General features: G+C 45.0%; 1 protein-coding gene across 1 annotated transcript in view; it reads left to right on the top strand.

Moving 5' to 3' along the window:
• Window positions 1–7,784: 7,784 nt before the first annotated feature.
• The window catches only part of EML1 (EMAP like 1), a 222,856-nt gene continuing 204,856 nt past the window's right edge, over window positions 7,785–25,784 (top strand). Inside the window, exons 1-2 of the mRNA XM_038744310.1 lie at window positions 7,785–7,809; window positions 8,182–8,238. Of these exons, the coding sequence (XP_038600238.1) occupies window positions 8,208–8,238 (31 nt within the window). The 5' untranslated portion in view covers window positions 7,785–7,809; window positions 8,182–8,207. The remainder of the gene's footprint in view (window positions 7,810–8,181; window positions 8,239–25,784) is intronic.

Below are 25,784 nucleotides of genomic sequence, written 5' to 3'. Positions count from 1 at the left end.
AGCGCTTAGAACAGTGCTCTGCACACAGTAAGCACTCAATAAATCGGATTGAATGAGTGAATGGGGATGAAGGCTTAGACCCTCTGCCCTAGTTCACTCCTCACCTGAATCTTCCCTTGTGTTCAGTCATGTTTATCTGTGTTGGAGCTCAAAATTCTGTGTGGAGATTGTTCTCAGGACACAGATGGAGAAAGGACACAGTGACCACCAATGCTGTCCTCTGGGGGCTGACTGCATCAATATATTCATTCATCCAATCATATTTATTGAGCGCTTATTGTGTGCAGAGCACTGTACTAAGAAGTGCTTGGGAAAGTACAAGACAACAATTAACAATGATAATGCCTGCTCACAACAAGCTCAGAGTCTAGAATCACGGTCACAGTCCAGACCCACTAGGGTCTGGGTTAGTAGAGACACCCATTTCAAAGAAAGTGGTTGTGAGGGTTAAAGGTCAGTGCTGTTAGGGCCGGACTGCCAGATCTTTTTCTGGTTGGGGCTGGACTACCAACTATTTTGTTAATAAAATAGAAACCATCAGACAAGGCCTTTCCAAAGCCTTTCCATTACCTCTTCAGCTCTCCTACTTTCTCCTACTCCTTCTTTTCCTGCCCAGTTGTTCCACATCTATTAATCAATGGTATTTATTGAGCACTTACTGTATGCAGAGTACTGTGCAAAGCACTCGGAAGAGTACAATACCATGGAGTTGGTAGCAGTTTCTTAGGCAGAGGTTCCCCTGCCTGATTTCTAAAGCCTCCCTTTCTACCTGTTCCTCTGATCCCATCCTCTTACCTGCTGAAATCACCTTCCTCCACCTTTCTCCCCTTCATAACTGCTGTCTTCCACCTCAAATGGCTCCTTCCTCTCTGCCTTCAAACACATTCCGGACTCCCTAATACTACCTCTCTATCTCTCTATCTCCCAGCTCCATTTCTTGTCCAAACCCTTTGAATGGATTTTATACATCAGCTGTCTTCATTTCCTCTCACCCAGTTCTCTTGATTCACTACTCTGGTTTCTCACCCCTTCCCTCCAAGAAGACCATACTCTTCAGGTTCGCCACTGACTGCTTCAGCCCAACCCAGTGTGTTCTACTTTGTCTTAGCCTACTTTGATCTCTTTGCTGCTTTCCATGGCACTTATGTACAGATCCATAATTTATTCATTTATTTATTTGTTAATATATCTGTTATTTAATGTCTGTCTCCCCCTCTAGACTGTAAGCTCCTTGAGGGCAGGGAGTGTGCCTACCAACTCTGATATACTGTACTCTCCCAACAGCATAGTATTCTGCACACATTGTGATCAATAAATATGACTGATTAAATGATTCAACCCAGATGACGATACTCCCCACCGTGAAAGACTTTCATGTCTTGGTTTCACTGAGAAGTTCCTCACCTGATTGTCCTCCTATCTCACTGAACGTTCCTTCTCAATCTCGCTCCCTAATTCTTCTTCGACCCTTTTCCCTAACTGTGGGTGTCCCTCAAAGTTCTGTTCTGGATTCCTAGTCAAACACTTCTGCATTCATTTTACTGGGGAGATCACTATTTGCATGCCTTTAACCAATCAGACAATCAATTAGTAGTATTTATTGAACACTTATTTTTTGCAGAGCACTATAGTAAGCACTTGGTAGAGGATGAGAGAATCAGTAGACCTTTATATGACCAGCTTTCAAATCAAACTCTCACCTCATCTACAATTCCACACCAGCTCCTGCTGGCATCTCAAACCTAGCATGTCCAAAACCGATCTTCTTATCTTCCCATCCAAATCCTGTCCTTCTCCTAACTCTCCTATCTCTGTCACCCACACTGCCATTTTCCCTATCCTCTTCCCTATCCCGGAAGACTGCAGCCTTGGCATCATCTTTGAGAAGTAGCATGGCTTAGCGGAAAGAGCATGGGCTTGGGAGCCAGAGGATGTGGGTTCTAATCCTGGTTCCACCACTTGTCTGCTGTGTGACCTTGGGTAAGCCACTTAACTTCTCTATGCCTCAGTTACCTCATCTGTAAAATGGGGATTAAGACTGTGAGCCCCACGTGGACAACCTGATTACTTTGTATCTACCCCAGCGCTTAGAACAGTGCTTGGCACTTAACAACTTAACTTGGAACTGTAAGCCCTTAACAAATACCATAATCATCAACATCATCATCATCACTACACAACTGTCTGTTAGTCCTCCCATACGTTCATCTGCTAATTCTTACCAAGTCTTCTTCCATAAGCTTTCCCAGACCCACTCTATCCATTCCCCCCAGCAGCTACCGCTGGCGCTGGCTCTGGTCCATCACAATGAAGTACTGTTTTGTCCTCCTTGCTGGCCTCCCTGCCTCTAGCCTCTCCCCCCTTCAGTCCCTAGTCCAGTGTCTATCTTGCAATGTCACACTCGCTGCCTTAGAAACTTCCAGTGGTTACCCATCTCATTACACATTAAGGCAGAATGCCTTACCCCTGGCTTCAAAGTCTTCCCCTCCAGCTCTCTCTATTTTATACGTTGGCTCTCTAATCTGGCTAATCCCCAGTTTGTATGATTCTGTCCTCCCTAGCTCCCCTTCTACCTGTACCATGCTCTCGACTTTCTCACCTCTGACTCCCAACTCATGCAGTTTCCCAGGACTGGAGCTCTCCTTCCCTCTTTTGCCTTGGTTCCCTCACATCTGCCAGACTAGAGCTCTCCCCATCTCTAAAGCCCTCCTAAAATCCCAACTAATAATGATGATAATAGTTGTGGAACTTGTTAAACATTTACCATGTGCCATACACTGTGCTAAGAGCTGGGGTAGATAAAAACAATCCTATCAGACATAGTTCCTGTCCTACTTAAGGCTCAGAGTCTATATATTCAATCGATCAACAAAACAATCATAATTATTGAGTGCTTACTGCGGGCAGAGCACTACTGTAAATACTTGGCAGAGTATGATATAACAGCTGGTAAACACCCTGTCCACAGTGAGTCTACAGTCTAGTGCCTCCGTTTTCTCATCTATAAAATGGGACTGTGAGCCCCATCCAGGACAGGGACTGTGTCCAACCTTATTTAATAATTTTGGTATTTGTTAAGCGCTTACTCTGAGCCAAGCACTGTTCTAAGTGCTGGAGTAGATACAAGGTAATCAGGTTGTCTCTTGTGGAGCTCACAGTCTTAATCCCCATTTTACAGAGGAGGTAACTGAGGCACAGATAAATTAAGTGGCTCACTAAGGTCACACAGAAGACAAGTGGTGGAGCCAGTATTAGAACCCACGTCCTCTGACTCCCAAGCCCGTGCTCTTTCTGCTAAGGCACACGTGCCTAGTTAACATTTGCTTGTATTCACCCCAGTGCTTAGTACAGTGCCCGGCACATAGTAAGCGCTTAATAAATATCATACTCATTATTATTATTATCACTAGAGGAAGAGAAAATGGGCATTGAATCCCCATTTTACAGATGAAAACACTGTAAAAAAGCAAATTGAAGTTAAGTATGTTGTCCAAGGTCACAGAAGAAGCAAGTAATGGAGTCCTAGTCCTAGTGGAAAGAGCACAGGCCTGGAGTCAGAGGCTGGGTTCTAAACCCAGCTTTGCCAGTTTCTTGCTGTGTAAAATCTTGAGCAAGTCACTTCACTACTTTTGTGCCTCAGTTACCTCACCTGTAAAATGGGAATTCAATACCTCATCTCAGAGAAGCAGCATGGCTCAAGACAAGCAGTGCAGCTCAGTGGAAAGAGCACGGGCTTTGGAGTCAGAGGTCATGGGTTCAAATCTTGGCTCCACCAGTTGTCAGCTGTGTGACTTAACTTCTCTGTGCCTCAGTTACCTCATCTGTAAAATGAGGATTAAAACTGTAAGCCCCCCGTGGGACAACCTGATCACCTTGTAACCTCCCCAGCGCTTAGAACAGTGCTTTGCACATAGTAAGCGCTTAACAAATACCATTATTATTATTATTATTACTATTATTATTATCTCCCTCCTAATTGAACTGTGAGCCCAGTGAGGGATAGGGACTGTAGCCAATCTGATTATCGTGTCTTTACCCCAGCACTAATTACAATCTGTTTATTGTTATATTGTACTCTCCCAAGCACTTTACACAGTACTCTGCACACAGTCAGTGCTCAACAAATACAATTGAATGAATGAATAATCATTGTGGTATTTCAATCAGTCTATCAAAGGTATTTATTGAGTGCTTACTGTGCGCTCTGCACTTGGGAGAAAATGTAGGAGAGCTGGTAGACGCATTCTCTGCCCATAGTGAGCTCATTGTTCTGAATACTTTGTAATGAGCTTGGAAGAGGAACCCCTGGACCAGGGGAGAATGAAGATCATCCTACCTTGAGGAAGAATGTTGAAAGGCAGGTAAGGCGGGCTCACAGTCAGTGAGAGTTGAGTAACTCTGATTAGAGTAAGAGTTTGGCTGCAATAGTCCCACAGTATGGATGCCCTATACTCAGAGTTGACTGCATTTCATAGCAACACAACTCACGCGCGCGCGCGCACACACACACACACACACACACACACACACACACACACACAAAAAATCTCCTTTTCATCTCTTCCTCTATAGTGACCCACCCACTAGGATGGGGATCACACGGGGACCACATGGGGGCGAGGAAAATGATGGGAATTTTGTGTGTGTGTGTTTGGGGAAGAGAGGAAGTGGATCCCATTCCCATGGCATGAACCGTCCCCAGGATCCAGGCTTGCTTGGTTGACTTCAGGTGGAACTTCCCTCCATTTCAGCAAGAAGTAAACCTGTTGGAGGGGTGGGGGCTCAGTATGGAGGTGCTCCTGGGGGGCTCTGAAACTCTTAATTTGAAAGTTCTGGCCTTTCAAACGTGGCCCATCACATAAGGCATCTGTCAGTCAATCAGTGGTATTTATTGAGCACTTCCAGTGTATGTTCAGAGCACTGTATTAAGCAGTTGGAAGAGTGCTATACAACAGAATTCCCTGCATGTATTGAGCGAGAGGAGGGCAGCCCTCCGCCAAGAGGGCTGAATGCCCCAGGGAGCCAGTGGAACCGGGAGGACTCAGAAGGTCATGGTACTTTCGCATGGCAGTGGTGGGAACTGAGGTAGGAAAGATGGCAGAAAGCAGCAGACTCAGGAGATCTTTGGGGAGAGGAGAAACAAGACAGCCTGGAGAAAGCCCTGATGTGGGAAGTTGCTCTGGCCCTTGTTACTCTTCCATGCCCCCGACTCTTCTCCAAGTCACTTGTCCATATACTTTTTTGTTATTATTGGTATATTTCCCCCCACATCCTGGGAGACATCTTTATCAACAGCCTGCATTGGACATCTCCTGCTTGATAAGCACTGGGTTTGGGGTACATCCAGGACAAGTAATGGGGGAGGTCTCTACATATGGGGCGCTGACAGTCTAATAAACCACCTTTTTGCCATTTGGCTCTACTCTGCCCTGCTCTTGCACGTTCATCAGTTTGTCTGCTGGTTTCCCATGTTAGATTGAAATGTGTCCAACCTGATTTGCTTGTATCCTCCTCAGCGCTTAGTACAGTGCCTGGCACACAATAAGCACTTTACAAATATTTTTGTTATTACTGGAAGCTTCTCGAGGATTTTGTTCATGTCTTATGCTTTTGCTGTCACCCAAAAGCTCAGAATGGGATTTTGTACCTCAAAGACTCTCAAGCAAGTAGGCAGAAGAGTGTTTGGGCCCTCATAGGTGCTTAAGCCAACCCCCTCAATTGATCAATGGCATTTACTGAGTGCTTACTGTGTGCAAAGCACTGTGTTAAGCTCTCTTGCTCCTTTGGTTGCATTTTTTTTTGGGGGGGTGGGGCAGAATGGATGCCAATTTGTTTGAAACTCCAGATGCCCACCCAGGAACTATTGCTAAATGGTCAACAACCTTGCTCAGTGGATGTCATTGATGTTGCCCATGCCAACAAACAACAGTGGCACTCCTGCTGACCAGTGGGACTAGGATGATTAAGATCCATTCATTCATTCAATTGTATTTACTGAGTGCTTAATGTGTGCAGAGCACTGTACTAAGCACTTGGAAAGTACAATTCAGAAACAAATAGAGACAATCCCTACCCAACAATGGGCTCACAATCCAAAAAGATCCCTGACAACTCATCTTCTGGGGTGGAGGGAGTGGGAGAGACCTGTTTCCCATCATTATCATCAGAGGAGGGGCAGGATTTTATTATTTTTTAATGGTATCTGTTAAGTGTTTATTTTCTGCCAAGAACTATATTAGACACTGGAGTGTATATGAGATAATCAGGTTAGATGCTGTCCCTGCCCAACATAGGGCTCACAGTCTAAATAGGAGGGAGTGGGATTTAATCCCCATTTTATGGATAAGGAAACTGAGGCGTGGAGAAGCTAAGTAATGTGTCCAAGGTCACACAGCAGACATGTGGTAGAGCTGGGAATAGAACCCAGGTCCTTTGACTCTCAGGCCTGTGTTCTTTCCACTAAGCTTTGCTGCTTCTCACAGTTGAATTTGAGTTGTTCCTGGGGAGGAGAGAAAAAGCCCCATCTCTTATCAATTGAGGTTGGCAGGAAATTAAGACTGGGGAGATAAGAAAGCTGAAGGATTCAGGACAAAATTGTGTATCAATGGGTAATTATTCACTCTTCATTTCCCATCTGGCTCTGTGTTCACATGGTCCGTTGCCTTTCATTTTAGGTCAGAAATCCCAAGGATGTTCCATCAATCCCATTACCTGTATCTGTATATTATCCAGTTAATTCTGACTCCACATATGCCTGGATTTTCTGGATATTTCAGGGAGGGCCTCAGTGCAAAATATCTGGGTTATTTGGGATGTTTAGAGCTCAGCGACCAAGATCACTTGACTTTCCTGTGGGCCCTAAGCTCCTTATGGGCAGGGGACACTGTTATATTCACCCAAATGCTTAGTGCAGTGTTCTGCACAAAGTAAGAGCTCAATAAATATAACTGATTGCTCAATTTGTAGACACACGCGTTTTCCTCTTGCTTGGGGAAAGAATTGTAGGGGAGCTTTCGAAAGGGAATGGTAGCAGGGTTATAAATCATGTAAGGAATGGGAAATCAGCCGGCACTTAGTCAAAAAGTCATTTCTCAGGTGCCTTTCCTCCTTTGGAAAGGGCCTTCTGTGGGCTAACAGGCTGACACTCTGAAACAGCCGTGGGAGCCTTGGATCCCCTAGGGAGAAAAAGCCACTCAGTCCTCTGACGCTCAGGTCCTTTCTCTTCAGCATCATCATTCCAGCCCGCTGGCGTCTCTGATGGGCAGAGAAGGGAACGAGGAAATAGTTCAAGAAAAACCGTACTGGATCGTTGGACAAAGAAAATTCTTATTTTTTCCGAGTGAATCTGACAGCTCGCTAATCAGTGATTTATTTAGTTAGTGACTCACTTTGAATCAGCACTCAGGGCTGGAGTTTTTGGCTTCCTGGTTGTCTGATTTAAACCTGGTGTGATTCAGGATATCAGCATTCAGGATACAAGGATTCAGGATTTTGAAGTGAAGATGTCTAGTGTTCTATAGCCAAGCTTAGATTGGTTTCTTTTTAAAAATCCTCCTTGCCCAGAGTGAGAAATGCCTCTCTACCAACCTCCGACAGCCCCACCAAGCTAAAAATGTAAACCTTCTCCGCCTCCTCCCTGGGAGATCCCCAAGCTGGTGCTGAAATGGGTGCCACCCCCTTCCCTCCTTCTCCCTGCCCCTGCCCCTTTTCCCCCAGCCCCACAAAGGAGGTGCTGAAGTCCTGGCTAGAATTGAAGATCCTCAGAGCAGGAAGATTCGGGTTCGGGGTTTTGACAGTAAACTTCAACTGGTAATTATCTCTTCCGGAGAACCCAGATTTTCAGGGTGTGGCTTAAAAGCCTTTTCATAAATATTGTATGGCCTTTTAACTGTGCAATGTGCCTCTGTGACATTAAAGAGGATACTGTGGAGGGAGGGAAGATAACCAATTTATCCACCAATAGCATACTCTTTTGGCACAAAAGGACATTCTTATCTGCACATCCCATAATGAGAGGGCAGACGCGGAATTATTGCTCGAGCTCCTTGGGTGGGGAGATGCAGGCGAGACGAGCAGCTGGAAACGTTTAGATTCCCCCCCACACCCCACCACGAACCACGATTTCAAGAACAGAAGAACTAACTCGAGTTTGCCTTTTCCTGTGTTTTTTTTTTTCCCAAGCCTAGGCAGAGAGAACTTCTTTTTACATGATGTCAGACTGCGAGGGACTCGTCGTGGGTGAGTGCCAGATTTATATTTACCCCAATCCCCCAGCAGCCGTACAGAGAGAGTCAGGCTCAGATTGCAAAGTCTCTCTTTTACACACACACACACACACACACACACACACACACACACACACACACACACACACACACACACACACACACACACACATGCACACACGTTGGAGTTCGGACATCAAGTTGAGTCAGAATGTCAGAAAGGAAAAACAGTTCAGAAACAATGTCTGCTCGAGCTGCTTTGGTTTTGTCCCTTTTTTTGGCCTGCAAAAAACCCAAAACAACCCTTCCCTGATTAGTCTGAAATAACCGGTTTAGTTTGGGAAAATGGTCTGAGTTTCTGGGGCAAATCATCGTGCCGTTCTCTTCTCGGTGGACGGTGGAGCCTCTAGAGGAAGAATGTCTAGGAAATGTTCTTGAAACGAATCCTCTGCGTGTGTAAACATCTCGGACAAGCCTTTTCCAGCTCAGAGACTCCGCAGGAAAGGAAGTCTAGATGTAAACACACGGCAGACCAAATCTAACTCTTGAAAGGGGATTGGGTTTGGAGTCGGTATGCCTTAAACATTTCATCGATAGCAAGTAGGGTCACGTAGTTGCAAACATGGTTGGCGGATTTAAAAACTTGGCTGAGATGTCATGTGGCTGGACTTCATTCGTTCAGGGTCATGTAATAATAATAATGATGATGGTATTTATTAAGCACTTAATATGTGCGAAGCACTATTCTAAGCACTGAAGCACTGTGCCCCTTCATGCTTCCTTCCCTCCACCCTGGGCTCCCACCCATCCACGACCCACATCTTCCTTCATGTGACTCTCTGCATAAGAGCAGCTGCTGACAGTTGAGAGTAGTGAAGCAGCGTGGTTCAGTAGAAAGATCCCGGGCTTGGGAGTCAGAGGTTGGGGGTTCTAATCCCGGTTCCACCATTTGTCAGCTGTGTGACTTTGGGCAAATCACTTCACTTCTCTGTGCCTCAGTTGCCTCATCTGTCAAATGGGAATTAAGATTGTGAGCACCACATGGGACAACCTGATTACCCTGTATCTACCCCAGCACTTGGAACAGTGCTTGGCACATAGTAAGCACTTAACAAATACCATTATTATCAACTGATGCTCCATTTTGCAGTACTATTTGGATGGGTGCCACTCCAACACTGCCATTCAGAACTGGCAGAAGGCTTTTGTGCCAGTGGGAGTTAGCAAGAGTGACAAGGACAGGTTTCCAGCTGGGTTGAAAACTGCATTATATTTTTGCTATGATAATAATAATTGTGGCATTTGTTAAGCACTTATGATGTGTCAGGCACTGTACTAAATGCTGGGGTGGTTACAAGGTAATTAGATTGGACACAGTCCTTGTCCCACCTTGGGCTCACAGTCTTAATCCCCATTTCACAGTTGAGGTAACTGAGACACAGAGAAGTGATTTGCCAAAGGGTCACACAGCAGAAACATGGTAGAGCCAGCACTAGAACTCAGGTCCTTCGACTCCCAGCCCTTTGCTTTATCCGCTAGGCCTCACTGCAAGCAGCCCTACCAACACCTCTACTAATCATTGATTCAAAATCATTTTATTCTATCAAAGGTACTTATTGGGTGCTTGCTTTGTGCAGAACACTGTACTAAGCACTTGAGAGAGTACAGTACAACAGAGTTGGTTGATAGACACTGGCAGGGGGAGACATACACTAATGAACATAAATAATTTATAATATTCAAAGAAAGACAAAGGAAAAACTTAAGGGGGGCTCTTTCTTGCTGATTTTAGCATTATTATCAGCATCAATGGTATTTATTGATAGCTTACCGTGTGCAGAGCACTGTATTAAGTGCTTGGAAGCATACAGTTTATCTCAGAAGACAGCTAGTAACTTGACTATCCTCTCTTCTTCAAGCCATGGCATGAAGAGCTTAAATTGCATAGACTGAGGAGGTTATTTCAGGAGGACAGAGATGATATTTAGCCCATGCCTGGTGTGAAGTATGGAACTGGTGTCGCTATGTGTACTAGCATGTGGGTAAAATTTCTCTTTGCAGTCATGTTGCCCAGTAGCTTAGAAAGCTCCTACTCTTTCAGGAAATTAGTGGTGAATCTTCTCAATAGCGTGTCTGGGGGCTGGGTGGCCAAGAAGAGATTGGTGGGGATTTGAATAATTTTGAAAGGGCAAAGTCACAAGTGAAATACTTCTATTGAGAAAGTTTCTTCCATGTTCAGAGAGTTAGAAAATTCCTCCAGGAAATAAACTTTATTTTATTCCAAAGTTAATTTATTGTCTGCTTTTTGTAATTATTGGTAATGCCTGTTTGTATGTGACTTTGACAATAGTACTACTAGTATTTATTCAGAGCTTACTGTGTGCACAGCACTCTACTAAACACTGGGAGAGAATACACAGGTGGGAATTTGACATGGTCCCTGTCCCTTGGTTGGTGGGGGTGGGGAGCACTCCACAATTTAAGAATATAAGGTACTCAGTTCTGTAGTTTGATTTCATTTATGAAAAACTCTTAACCTTAAGAAATGTAGTTCAGTATTAATACTTTAGAGGAAACAAGGGGTTGAAAGTAACATCCCAGCAGATATGAGTTATGGAATTTATTAAGCGCCTACTATATACCAAGCACTAGGATAAGATAGAAGATAATCAGACCAGACCCAGTCCCAGTCTCATACACACTCATATCCTAAGTAGGGAAGGCAAACATCTTTACCCCCATTTTAGAGATGAAGAAATTGAGGCCCAGAATGGTTAAATGATTTGCCCAAGGTCACTCAGCAGGCCAGAGGCAGAGGTAGGGTTAGAATCCAGGCCTACTACCAAGACCCCATGAAATCTCATCTCCTCCAGGAAGGCATTCCCCAATTAATTTGCTTCTCCCCAGTAAGTGCTCAATTAATATGATTGATTCTCCCAACTACCACCTCCCCATTTATGCATTCATAGCCATCAGTAGTATTTTTGTACATATCAATTTATGTACTCTCTTATTTAAGTACCAATTTATTCACCTGTCCATCTTTCCATTCTCTTCTTCCTCTTAGCAATAATCTATTCTGAGTCTCTCTTACCATACTGATTGCAAAATCCTTTGGGGTAGGATTATATCTCTTGTTTCTGTTGGACTCTCCCAAGTGCTTAGTACGGTGATCTGCACACAATCGGTGCTCAATAAATACTGTGGATTGTTGGGTCTCCTGACTCTCTGGCCCAAGCTCTTTTTTTAAGGGCTTGCTATGTGCAACTGTCCTGAGTTCTGGGGTAAATACAGGATAATCAGGTCCCACATGGGGCTCACAGAATAAGAAAGAGGGCAAACAGGAATTGAATACCCATTTGGCAGATGAGGGAAATGAGACACAAAGAAGTTAAGTGACTTGCCCATGGTCTCACAGCAGGTACATGGAAGAGCAGGGATGAGAACCCATGTCCTCTGACTCGCAGGCCTGGGCTCTTTCCACTAGGCCTTGCTGCTTCTTTTACCCTAGGCCATGCTCTCCGATGAAGCTCTGAGCCTAGAATCACTGTGAAGCTGGTATTGTATTTATAGTAATGAGCATATGCATTCATAGAAATATAGTCACATGAACAGCTTGTAATCCGTAGCTGCCAATTAAAATCTCCTGACAATTGGATCTATTGCTCAGATGATTTCCATTTTGGTCTTTGACTAGCAAAACCTCTGTTTGGTGTAATTTTCCCAAGATGAAATTTGACCAACTATTGACTGCTTCAGCATGGACTGGTGGGATGAAAGTTATCTGATGTCAAAATGTTTGAATTTCTTGCCATTCATTTTCCCAATATGCAGTTAAGAGGAAGATACAACAGCTAGACACTTGAGAAGGACGTTTGTCGGTTTTTATTTTGTTTTTAAATTTTCCTCATTAGCAATTACTGACACCTGACACACTCCTGTAGGATGCTGGACATGGATTTACTGCCATTCTTACATGCCGATAAAAGCCAACATATCAATTATTCAAGCACTTCCCCTTTCGCAAATGGTATCCATCTAGAGTAGATCTGCTACATCTTTTTACACTTCCAGCATTTTGATTAGAGAACTGTGGGTTACAACAGTGGCTGCTCTTTCCTTAACTTTTGTCTTCAAGGAAACCTGTGAAGTCAAAGTCCCTGGCACTGTGTTTGAAGGAAAATAAGAGGGGTGAATGAGAAGGTTATTACTCTTTATCAATATTCATTGTAAAGAGCATATGGTAATGGGTCGTACTCTGGAATGGCTTCAAGCAGAATTGCCAGAAACAGTGGGGACCTCTCATAGTCTTGCAGCATCCAACCGGGATGATAGAGTTTAGAGATGCCAGAAGCGGCCCAGGGGTTTTCACTCGCACTTACCTTATTGGTATTTTAGGGAAATTTGTTAGGGAAACAAGAGGAAGAGACTAGATTTCAGTTTGATCGCAGTGTCAAGAGATCCCCTTGAGCCTGTCTTGCTGGTTTATGGACATGCTGACTGATTTTTGCCTGGGAATTCCTGCAAAGATTAAGGGAATGGAGTTCCAGAATGTTCTCTATGGGCACAAGAATCATTTCATGTAAGCTATACATTCAAATCCTGCTGAAAACTCACTTCTTCTGTGAGATCCGATTTTTGGGTCTTCCCAGCCCTGCTTAGAAGCTCCAGATCAGCCAAGTTAGGAGTACAAGGGAAACCACTGGGGGTGAAAACTACAGCTCTCCTTCCCACTCCTCTGAGGGAAACCTGAGGGACCCCCATCATCCCAGTAGAGCTGGCACCATGTGTAAACCTCTCGAGGGTGGGGAGTTGGCTCAGACTTCTTTTCTCTGTTCCTCTAGTCTCTTGTTCAGTGCTCTGCAAACAAGGCACTCTTCAAGCAGCACTGTTTAATGATGAAGATTTCAGAGGGTCTGTCACCCTGACTAATTTCCACCGACCTCATGGCTTAGTGAGAAGCAGTGTGACTTAGTGGAAAGAGCCTGGGCTTGAGAGTCAGAGATTGTGGGTTCTAATTCCATCTCCACCACTTGTCAGCTGTGTGACTTTGGGCAAGTCACTTAACTTTTCTCAGTTACCTCATCCGGAAAATGGGGATTAAGACTGTGAGCTCCATGTGGGACTACCTGATTACTTTGAACCTACCCCAGAGCTTAGAACAGTGCATGGCACATAGTAAGTGCTTAACGTAGACTATCATTATTAATAGCAGGGGAGGAAGAGCAGAATGAGGATTGGGTTGGATTCCCAGTGTTCACTGAAGTTCTGACTTGGCCTCAGCCTGACTTCCACATTCATTCATTCATTCAATCGTATTTATTGAGTGCTTACTGTGTGAAGAGCACTGTACTAAGCACTTGGGAAGTACAAGTTGGCAACACATAGAGACGGTCCCTACCTAACAGTGGGCTCACAGTCTAGAAGGGGGAGACAGAGAACAAAACAAAACATATTAACAAAATAAAATGAATAGAATAAATATGTACAAATATAGAGTAATAAATACGTACAAACATATATACAGGTGTTGTGGGGATGAGAAGGAGGTAAGGCGGGGGGGATGGAGAGGTGGGGGGGGGAGGAAGGAGCGGGCTCAGTCTGGGAAGGCCTCCTGGAGGAGGTGAGCTCTCAGTAGGGCCTTGAAGGGAGGAAGAGAGCTAGCTTGGCGGATGTGCGGAGGGAGGGCATTCCAGGCCCGGGGGATGACGTGGGCCAGGGGTCAACAGCGGGACAGGCAAGAACGAGGCACGATGAGATTAGCGGCAGAGGAGCGGAGGGTGCGGGCTGGGCTGTAGAAGGAGAGAAGGGAGGTGAGGTAGGAGGGGGCGAGGTGATGGAGAGTCTTGAAGCCCAGGGTGAGGAGTTTCTGCCTGATGCGTAGGTTGATTGGTAGCCACTGGAGATTTTTGAGGAGGGGAGTAACATGCCCAGAGCGTTTCTGGACAAAGACAATCCAGGCAGTGGCGTGAAGTATGGAATGAAGTGGGGAGAGACAGGAGGATGGGAGATCGGAGAGGAGGCTGATACAATAATCCAGATGGGATAGGATGAGAGCTTGAATGAGCAGGGTAGCGGTTTGGATGGAGAGGAAAGGGTGGATCTTGGCAATGTTGCGGAGGTGAGACTGGCAGGTTTTGGTGACGGCTTGGATGTGAGGTGTGATGGCTTGGATGTGGCTTGGATCTAGGGCCTATGCTAATTGGCCTGCATTTTGAGGTTTTCTTGACTGGGATCCGGGTGTCCTGAAGCACTGGGGAAGCCCTTGAACTTGCTCCATGTAGACCTTGAGCCATTGCCTAACCACTGACATCATAAAATGAGCTGGGGAACTTCTCAGAAAATAGCCCTTCTGGAAATGTCATTAGAGCCTGAAAACACTGACCTCCTGAAACTGATTAGCTCACACACACACACTCTCATATACACATACATACGCACACATGCATGCATATGCACTCATATACACACACCCACATTTACACATGTGCACGCATACACTCACACATATTCACACATGCATGCCCACCGTTGCATTCACATGCACATACATACCCATATTTATGCACGCACACACACACACACACACACACACACACATCAATCAACCAATCAAGTATATTTATTGAGCGCTTACTATGTGCAGATCACTGGACTAAGATCTTGGGAGAGTACAATGCGACACAATTAGCAGACATGTAATGAGCTTACAGTCTAGAGGATACACACATATGCATGGTCACACATGCACTCACATACACACTCATACCCACATTTACACACACTCCTGAACACTCATACGTACACTTGCATGCACGTGCATGCGCGCGCGCACACACACACACACACACACACACACACATGTCATCCTGAACTAGAAGAATCTGGAGGGAATATGTGCACTGTGACAAATCTCTGGGCCCACCCATTGAATCACAAACAGGCTTGGGCACTAAGGAGTGAGCTAGAAAACACTCTGTTGCCCAAGAGCACACCCAAATTTGCTGTGCAGTGTGTTTCCAGGATAAAAATCCCTTGTTCTGCAGATTCAGAATAAAAAGTTTGGTGTTAACTTACACTCAATGGACTTCCTTCTTATCCCGGCCCTGCCAGTGGATTTTGATTGAGCCAGGCAGAAAATGAGATTTAAAGGGTGGGGTTCACTGAATGGGAGTTTCTGAGGGTAGATGGCACCTACTACACCCTGGGCCTTCAGTAACTCTGATTCATTCATTCATTCAGTCAGTCAGTCATATTTATTAAGCACTTACTTTGTGCAGAGCACTGTACCAAGTACTTGAGAAAGTACAATGCAACAATAAACAGTGACATTCCCTGCCCACATCGAGCTCACAGTCTAGAGGGGGCCTCACACTGGGCAAAGGCTCTGCCCACTTTGAGGCATGCAGAAACTTTCATTCTAAACATTGTCTCTTATCCAGGAGTGTTGTTCACCCTAAATAGGAGAGGTAGGTCACCTGGAAGGTTTAAGAATCCAGAGTTCAGGATTGCAGACCAGCCAGAGTCCTGACGCTGAGGGAGGAGAAGAGGCTTGGGTATGCCCTGGCCTCCGATGGGCTTGCAGAGGGTGAAACCTGGAAGCTGGGATAGCCAGAGAAAAGAGAGGTAGAGACATGAAGTAGGCCACAAAACACCTACAGGAAGGGCCCCAGTCCTAGGATAGCTTTGGATCGCTCAGCTTTCAGCAAACCCACCTGCATTGATCAATCAATCAGTTGTTGTTTTTGAGCACTTGCCGTGGGTAGAGCACTGGACCAAACCCTTGGGAGAATACAATAGATTTGGTAATGTATGATCCCTGCCCTCGGGGACCTGAAAATCTAGTGAAGGAGACAGACACTAAATTAAATTACAGGTAGGAGAAGCAATAGTCTAGTAAGAGTGTGTCTATTGGTCCCTGAATAATTGTAGGAATATATATTAAGCTCTCACTGTGTGCAGTGCACTGTACTAAGTGCCAGGAACAAATATACCGGTGGAAACTATGACACATACCCTGTTGACCCGTTGTTGGGTAGAGACCGTCTCTATATGTTGTTGACTTGTACTTCCCAAGCACTTAGTACAGTGCTCTGCATGCAGTAAGCGCTCAATAAATACAATTGAATGAATGAATGAATGTTGAGCCGGGATCAGGGTGCTCACTCCTCCATCTGTCTCCCATGGGTGCCGGGAGGAGAAGCGAGATGACATATTAAAGGAGCATAACATACTAGGAGAGCAGCGTGGCATAGTGGATAGAACACGGGCCTGGCAGTCAGAAGGTTGTGAGTTCTAATCTTGACTCTGCTGCTTATCTGCTTTGTGACCTCAGACAACTCACTTCACTTTTCTGTGCCTCAGGTACCTCATCTGTAAAATGAGGATTGAGACTATGAGCCCCATGGGACAGGGACTGTGTCCATCCCAAGTTGCTTGTATCCACCCCAGGGCTTAGTACAGTGCCTGACACATAGATAAATACCATCATCATTATTATTAGGCCATGCTACTTCCCATGTTTCTTTTCTCTCACTGCCTCCACCTTCCTTCCCTCAGGACGCCCCTCCTATCTAGTCTTCTGTCCCCAGTTCCGTATCCCTGGGTACTTGTCATTGACCTGGGTCTTCCTCTTTTTCATTTAGTCCCTTCCTTCCCTCCCTGTTCCTGCTAAACTTTTCACCTCTCCTTGTTTCTCTTCTCTTTTTCCCTCTTCATGTATTTCTCTTACAGTCCTTTGTTCTCCCTCCTTCCTGTTCCTTCTTTTTCACTCATCCTGCTCTCAGAGATTTGGAGGTTCCTTGAGCTGGGGCAGAGTGGAGAGACGTTGTCCACAGTGACCCTTTTACCTCTGCTTCCCACCACTGACACCTGTTACCAGCCAAGTAGGATGGAGGACAAGAATTTGCCTTAAAAAACAAAGTAAGGGTTCACAACCACCACCCCCAAATTCACACAGAATTTGTTACATTGCAAAATAATTGTGATATTAAGAGCTTATCATATGCCAAGCTCTCTAAGTACTGGGATAGATGTGACATAGATAAGGCAGAGTCCTTGTCTGGCAAGGGGTTCACAGTATGAAGGGAGAACAGGTATTGAATCTCTGTTTTACAGGTGAAGAAACTGAAGCACAGAAGGGTGAAGTGACTTTTCCAAGGTCACAAAACAGGCAGGTGGCAGAGCCAGAGTAGAATAAAAGTCTCCTGTCTCCCAGGCATGTGCTCTCTACCCTGGCTGTGCTGCTTCCCCACGTAGTTTACACCCTTCTTACATTTGACTGACTCTCCTCTGTCAGTTCCTTGCCGATGAATAGTCTATTTTTTCCCTTATGGCTATAATTTCCTGGTTTATTCGTCTCCCAGTCCTCTTGTTTATCAACAATCCTTGGCAGAAAGCCTCCTGGATTATCATGAAGATCTCATGATTATCATGAAGATTATCATGATTAAGATCTCAGTCTTAGTCCCTCACCTCCAGTTTTCACCTTCCTGTGGAATCTGTACAGCCTCGTGGGCTCTAGAGCCAGAATTCTCAGTTGCAGGTGTCCTCCGACGGCTGTTCCTGAATTGCTGTGGGCTCAGAGGTTCCCAGCCACAGTGCTGCAGCACCTCATCCCAGGCTCCTAGGACACAGGGTTGAGTTGACCGCGTGGATAACTGGCCAAGAGCTGAAAAGCGTTGGCCCAGAAAGGTTAGCGGAACATATAACTAGTGACTAATGTGTCCCAGCAAAGTCTAAGGTTGACCCAGGGGGAGCTACCCTAGCTTCAGGGAAGGAATACTCTCCCCTAGACTGTCAGCCCTGCCTGTCTTTCCTGGCCATGATGGTTGTCTGGTCAGCTGCCAGCTTAGGAAATCCTAAGGATTTCCTAAGGATGGTATCACTCAATCATTTGTTCAATTGTATTTATTGAGCACTTACTGTGTGCAGAGCATTGTACTAAACAATTGGGAGAGTACAATACAACAATAAACAGACACATTCCCTACCCACAACGAGCTTATAGTCTAGCGAGGGGGAGACACATATCAATACAAATAAATCAAATTAAAGATATGGACATAAGTGCTGTGGGGCTGGGTGAGGGGGAAGAACTAACGGAGCTAGACAGGGTGACGCAGAAGAGAGTGAGATAAGAGCGGTTAGCATTTGACCAGCACCAAGGGAAACCTGGAATTCAGCATCCAAGGAGGCAGGTTAGAGCAGCGTGGGGTGACCAGGAAGATAAAGGAGAACAGGAGATATCTTTTACCAAGGAGAGTAATAGGAGATGAGTTAGCCGCATCTCAAGAATGTGACATTTTGGAGCAAAGTCCAAGGGGCCTGCAGAACTCTACCATCTTTTCCAGGGGCCTCAGGATCCCCCTGGGAGTCAAAAATTGTTCTTATCCCACTCTGCCACTTGCCACTTGTCTGCTATGTGGCCTTGGGCAAATCACTTAACTTCTCTGGGCCTCAGTTATCTCATCTGTAAAATGGGGATTAGGACTGTGACCCCCATGTGGGACTGGGTTTGTGTCCAACCCAATTTGCTTGTATCCACCCACCTCTTAAATACAGTGTTTGGCATATAGTCAGAGCTTAACAAATACCATCTTTATTATTATTGTTAAGACACCTTGTTTGAAAAGAGTCCGGACTGAGGCTTGAGCGCTGATTGGCTGCCTACCGTGTGTGAAGTCAGTCATTCACATTTATTGAGCGCTTACTGTGTTACAGAGTACTGTACTAAACGCTTAGGAGAGTACGATTTAATGATATAACAGACACATTCCCTGCCCACAACGAACTTACAATCTGAAGGGGATTCAAAGGGAAAGACTCTCAAGAGGCCAGTTGGGGGGAATTTTCCTAGAGTCCATGCCTAGCTGGGAAGCTAAGAGCTTTTTTCATGTTAATATCTGTCTCCAACTCTAGCCTGTAAACTCATTAAGGGCAGGGAAAATGTCTGCCAATTCTGTTCTGTTATACTGTCCCAAGCGCTTAGTACAGTAGAAGCAGCATGAGTGTAATGGTTAGAGCATAGGCCTAGAAGTAAAAAGGTCATGGGTTCTAATCCCGGCACCACCACTTGTCTGCTCTGTGACCTTGGACAAGTCACTTCACTTCTCTGTGTCCCACTTACCTCATCTGTAAAATGGGGATTGAGACTGAATCCCACATGGGACAGGGACTGTGTCCAACATGATTTGCTTGTCTCCACCCCAGCACTTAGTACAGTGACTGGCACATAGTAAGCACTTAACAAATACCATCATTATTAATATTATTACAGTGCTCTGAACATATTAAGCACTTAACAAAGGCCGATTAATTAATAAATTAATTAATTATGATTGATTAATAAATGGAATAATTGCTAGGTTTTCAGAAAGGAGGGGAGCGGAGAGAGTGTCAGTAAAGCAAAAGAGAAGAATAAAGCCAGACCTTAAATAGGACTGAAATTCAGTCGGAGTTGCTGCCCTATAAACTACAGGAGAATATTCAAGGTCTGCAACCCTATCCACTCCCTGCCCCCAACTCTGCCCCAGGCCTGCTACCAGGAAGCTGGCAGAAAGACCAAAATAGTCAAAACAGAAGAAGCAACATGGCCTAGTGGGAAAGAGCGAAGGCCTGGGATTCAGAGGGACTGTGTTCTAATCCCAGCTCTGCCAGTTGCTTCCTGTTGGATCTTGCTCAAGTAACTTTACTGCTCTGTGCCTTAGTTTCCTCATTGTAAAATAGGAATTCAATACCTCTTTTCCCTCCTACTGAAACTGTGAGCCCCGTGTGGGACAGAGCCTATGTACAACCTTTTTTTTTTTTTGCTCATTTGTTAATGGTATTTGTTAAGCACTTACTGTGTGCCAGGCACTGTACTAAGCACTGGAATAGATACAAGATAATCAGATGAGACTCAGTTCATATCCCATGCGAAGCTCATGGTCTTAATCCTCATTTTACAAATGAGGTAACTGAGGAACAGAGAAGTGAAGTGATTTGCCCATGACCACATAGCAGACAAGTGGCAGAGGCAGGATTAGAACTCAGGACCAGTGACTCCCAGGCCTATGCTCTTTCCATTAGAACACACTGCTTTTGATTATCTTGTACCTACCCCAGCACTTAGAATAGTGCTTGACAGGTAATAAGTGCTTAACATAAGTACTTAACATTAAAAACCATAAAACAGAAGGAGAGGTGCCTGGGTGATCCTAGATCTCATTTGGGGAAAGTAGAGATGGGGAAAGACTGATAAGGGAAGGAGAATTTTGCTGTCCATTTAAATACTTTAGAAAAGTCAAGTCAACCTGGGGATGGTTGAGATTCTTGGTGTGGCCTAGCCAGGTGGCTGTAGAAGTTTCTGACCCCTGTGACCAGGCTTTTGCTTGCTCTGGGGGATGGGGAGGGGATGCGAATGCTTTGACCCTAGTACTCAGCGCTTAGGGCAGTACTTAGTACATAATAATCACTTAGCAAATACCATCACCATCATTATTATTATTATTATTATTATTATTATTATTATTATTACTCACACTCATTTCTCAGTCTGGTGGGAGCCTAGCCTGGACTGAAACATTACAGTATGGTGAGAAGTGGTTATAGGCACGGGGGCTGGGAAGAATTTGAGGTCTCATGTGGGACCATTCCTTGTTGAGTGAGAAATAGGTGGCCCCAGAACTTGGTTTGAAAAGAAGCTAAATGAACCTCAGCCTCCAAGTCTGAAAAGGAAAATATGTCTACCAACTCTGTTGTATTGGACTGTCCCAAGAGCTTAGTACAGTGCTCTGCTCAGAATAAGTGTTCTTAATAAATACCATTGATTGATTGATTAAACACCCCTGTTCTTCCCTGTGCTTCATTCATTCATTCAATCGTATTTATTGAGCATTTACCGTGTGCAGAGCACTGTACTAAGTGCTTGGGAAGTGCAAGTTGGCAACATATAGAGACGGTACCTACCCAACAGGGGGCTCACAGTCTAGAAGGGGGAGAACAGTCCAGGCTCACTGTGGATAGGAAATGCGTCTGTTATACTGTTATACTCTCTCAAGTGCTTAGTTTGCAGTTCTGTAGTTCTTTGTACATGGTAAGTGCTCTCAAAAAATGCCACTGATTTACTGTTTGATTGATTGATCCAACTCTCCTGCTCTTCCCTGTACCTTAAGCTCATTGTGGGCGGAGAATGTGTCTGGTTTATTTTTATTTTGTCCTCTCCCAAGTGCTTACTACAGTGTTCTGCACACTGTAAGTGCCCTCAATCAATACCATTGATTGACTGGTTGATTGATTGGACATCTCTGCTCCTTCCTGTTCCTTTAGGCTCACTGTGGGCAGGAAATCTTCCTGTTATATTATTATTATATTGTATTCTCCCAAGCGCTTAGTACAGTGCTGTGCACACAGTAAGGACTAAATAAATATGATTGAGGGACTGACAGCGGCTCAGGTGACTTGTCGGGTTGGAGGTCAATGGCTGTTCCTTAAACAGCAGATGTGGCCTTACTTGCTCTCAATGTAAAAATCACTAATCTCTCATTGCCCCACCCTACATTTCCTTAACTACCACTGCAGCACCTCCTTGTCACCCCAGACTTGAAAGTGTACCCACTTTCTCAGTAGCCCTAGGTACATCTCTTTAAACTCTATTGCTCCCTCCTACCTGTAATGTATTTGTCTTTCCTGTGAGATTGAGACTGTAGGCTCTCTGAAGGCAGGGCTCATGTCTACTAATTCTATTATACTCTCCCAAGTGCCTAGTGTAGTGTTTTGCACAGAATAAGGGCTCAATGAGTGCTATCAGTTGACTGAGTCCCCTGCTATTAGCTTCTGAAATCGGACTGCCTACTTCCTGGCTGCCAAAGGATAATTTTGTACAGTGTTGGAGACGGGAGGGTATTGTACGTGAAAGAGGGAAGCAACACAGTATCAAAAGCACTCCAAAACTTCACAGCATTCCAGAACTGTACAAAAACGTTCAGGACATGTCACCCCACTCCTCAAAAACCTCCAGTGGTTGCTCACATCCACATCAAACAAAAACTCCTCACCACTGGCATCAAACAAAAACTCCGCCACCTTGCCCCCTCCTACCTCACCTCACTATTTTACTACAACCCAGTCCTTACATTTCACTCCTCTAATGCTAACCTTCTCATTGTGCCTCGATTTCACCTATCTCACGATGACCCCTCGCCCACGCCCTGCCTCTGGCCTGGAATGCCCTCTCTCCTCAAATCCGACAGATAATTACTCTCCTTCCTTCAAAGCCTTTTTGAAGGCACATCTCCTCCTAGAAGGCTTTCCTGACTAAGCCCTCCTTTCCTCTTCTCCCACTCCCTTCTACCTCGCCCTGACCTGCTCCCTCTGTTCTTCCCCCCCTCCCAGCCCCACAGCACTTATGTTCATAGCTAAAATTTATTTATTCCTTTAATATCTGTCCTTCTCTGTCCCACCTCCCCCACCCCGATCTAGACTGTGAGCTCGAGTGGGTAGGGAATGTGTCTGTTTATTGTTGTATTGTACTCTCCCAAAGCACTTAGTACAGTGGTCTGCACACAGTAAGCGCTCAATAAATATGATTGAATAAATTGAATGAGCTTTACATTCGGAACCTCCCACACTCCAGAACCTCACGACGTTCCAGAACCTCAGAGCATCCCCAGAACCTCAGACCACCAGAATCCTTTCAGCACCCCAGAATCCTCACAGTACTTCAGAACCCTCACAGCAACCCAGAACCCTTATAGCATTCCAGAACCCTCACAGCATCCCCCAAACCCTCACAGTAATCAATCCGTCATATTTATTGAGTACTTACTGTGTGCAGAGCACTGTGCTAAGTACTTGGGAAAGTCCGTAGACATGTTCCCTGCCCACAAGGAGCTTACTCCAGAACCCCCATAGCCCCCGCCAAAACCCTCACAGCATTTCAGAATTCTCACAGCATTCCAGGATCTCCCATTTCCTGACCAAAGTCAGAGAAGTAACTCCCCCTCCTCCCCCTCCCCCTCGCCTTACCTCCTTCCCCTCCCCACAGCACCTGTATATATGTATATATGTTTATACATATTTATTACTCTATTTTATTTGTACATATTTATTCTATTTATTTTATTTTGTTAATATGTTTTGTTTTGTTCTCTGTCTCCCCCTTCTAGACTGTGAGCCCACTGTTGGGTAGGGACTGTATCTGTTGCCAACTTGTACTTCCCAAGCACTTAGTACAGTGCTGTGCGTACAGTAAGCACTCAATAAATATGATTGAATGAATGAATGAATGAAAAGTAGCTCCCTCAGGTCAGCCTATTGACAGGCTGTTTAGTACCATGCTTTTCACACAGTAAGCACTCAATAAGTATGATTGAATGCTGCTCTAGAGAGGCCCAGAATTTAATAAATCAATCATATTTTATTGAGCACTTTTTCATTCATTCAGTCATATTTATTGAGCACTTATTGTGTGCAGAGCACTGTGTGCAGGTCACTGTATCAAGCACTTGGGAGAGTACAACACAATAATATAACAGACACAGTCCTTGCCCACAGTGAGCTTTCTTGCTGCCATCGTCATAGATGTTCTGTCCGAGGGACTGTTCTAACCCTGCTGGGGGCCTGGAATCCCACTGATTCTTAATTCTGAGCTTGCGTTTTCTTAATACTGAGCTAACATATTCTCCTTATCCAGTCAGTTAGTCAGTCATATTTATTAATGATGTGCATCTAGCTTTACTTCTATTTATTCTGATGACTCGACACCTGTCCACATGTTTTGTTTTGTTGTCTGTCTCCCTGTTCTAGACTGTGAGCCCGTTGTTCAGTAGGGACCGTCTCCATATGTTGCCGACTTGTACTTCCCAAGCACTTAGTACAGTGCTCTGCACACAGTAAGCGCTCAATAAATACGATTGAATGAATAAATGAACTGAGCGCTTACTGTGTGCAGAGCACAGTAGTGAAGCTTGGGAAAGTTCAATATAACAATATAGCAGACACATTCTCTGCCCACAGTGAACTTATAGTCTAGAATGGGAGACAGACATTAATGTAATTAATAAATTTACAGATATGGACATAAGTGCTGTGGGGCCAGGAGCGGGGATGAATAAAGGGAGCAAGTCAAAGTGATGCAAAAGGAAGTGGGAGAAGAGGAAAGGAGGGCTTAGTCAGGGAAGGCCTCTTGGAGATGTGCCTTCAATAAGGCTTTGCAGGGTTTCACCCAGCCTTCCCTGGGTGGAATTGGTGGGATAATATCTGGTGGGGTTGATCACCTGGCAGTGACATTATGTCCGTTAGACTGTAAGCACCTTGAGAACAGGTATCATGTCCACCAACTGAAGTTCTTAGTACAGTGCTCTGAACCAAGTACAAATGATCAGTAACTACCAATGACTCATTTACTGATTTGTCAAGGTCTAGCAAAGTAGAGTGGCCTAGTGGTTAAGGGCGTGGGCCTGGGAGCCAGAAAAACCTGGGTTCTAATTCCTGAGCTACCACTTATCTGCTGTGTGACCTTGGGCAAGTCATTTCACTTCTCTGTGACTCAGTTACCTCATCTGTAAAATGGGAATTAAGACTGTGAGCCCCATGTGGAACATGGACTATGTCCAACCTGAGCCCGCTGTTGGGTAGGGACCGTCTCTATATGTTGCCAACTTGTACTTCCCAAGCACTTAGTACAGTGCTCTGCACACAGTAAGTGCTCAATAAATACGATTGAATGAATCTACCCCTGCTCATAGCACAGTGCGTAGCCCATAGTAAGTGCTTAACAAATTCCATTAAAAAGAATCTCTGGAGGCAGCAAAATTCTGGTAGATTTCGGACCCTTTCCCCTCTTTCCCCGTCTCCTGTTTCCACCCTGTGGCTTATAACTGAGGGCTGGGAGAAGGATTGTTTTCCTTGGAGCAGGTCTAGGATGACAAAATCCCGCAGCACACCATCCAGGAAGCGCTGAGGCTCAGGACCAAAGCCAACAGGAAGTTGTGAAGCTGATCACATCGGCCAGTTCCAGTGGGTGGAAGGTTGCTAATCCACAATGCAAGACAATGTTATTATTATTGTTGTGATAAGTTAAACAGGAGGTGACAGGACATGCAAAAATGAATTTACATTCCACCCTGAAAGAATTTGCAAAAGTGGGTGGAGGAAAGGGATCCAAAAGGAACAGACTTAGTCTTTGTATTTGGTGTATGGTCACTTCTGTTTTCCGGCAGTAGCTGAGGCCCCAGGGAATGTGAAGGTGGGTTTACATAAACCCTCCTCCCTCCCCCCATCCCAGGCCACTTTCCTTCCTGCCTCCATCACCTTGGTCCAACCTTGAAACTGTGCTTTCTGGCTTCTGTCCTTCTCTCCTACATCTTCTTCCCCATGGACCTGAGAGCCCATAATTCCTTCCACCATTTTCCTTTCATCCGAGCCATCTCTAGATCCCAACTCCTTAAGGGAGGGTGGGACTCAGGAACCAGAAATCCACCTTCCCCAAAAAGCTCTGTCTATCAAATATCCAGTCCTCCTTGCCATCCAGGAGAAGGAACAATAAAAAGCAGAGAATCTTTAGCCTAGAAGGGTTGC

This window comes from Tachyglossus aculeatus, chromosome 1, assembly GCF_015852505.1.
Source record: "Tachyglossus aculeatus isolate mTacAcu1 chromosome 1, mTacAcu1.pri, whole genome shotgun sequence".
Lineage (NCBI taxonomy): Eukaryota > Metazoa > Chordata > Mammalia > Monotremata > Tachyglossidae > Tachyglossus > Tachyglossus aculeatus.
The sequence above is the reverse complement of the archived record's forward strand: the minus strand, read 5'-3'. Positions and strand labels throughout refer to the sequence as shown.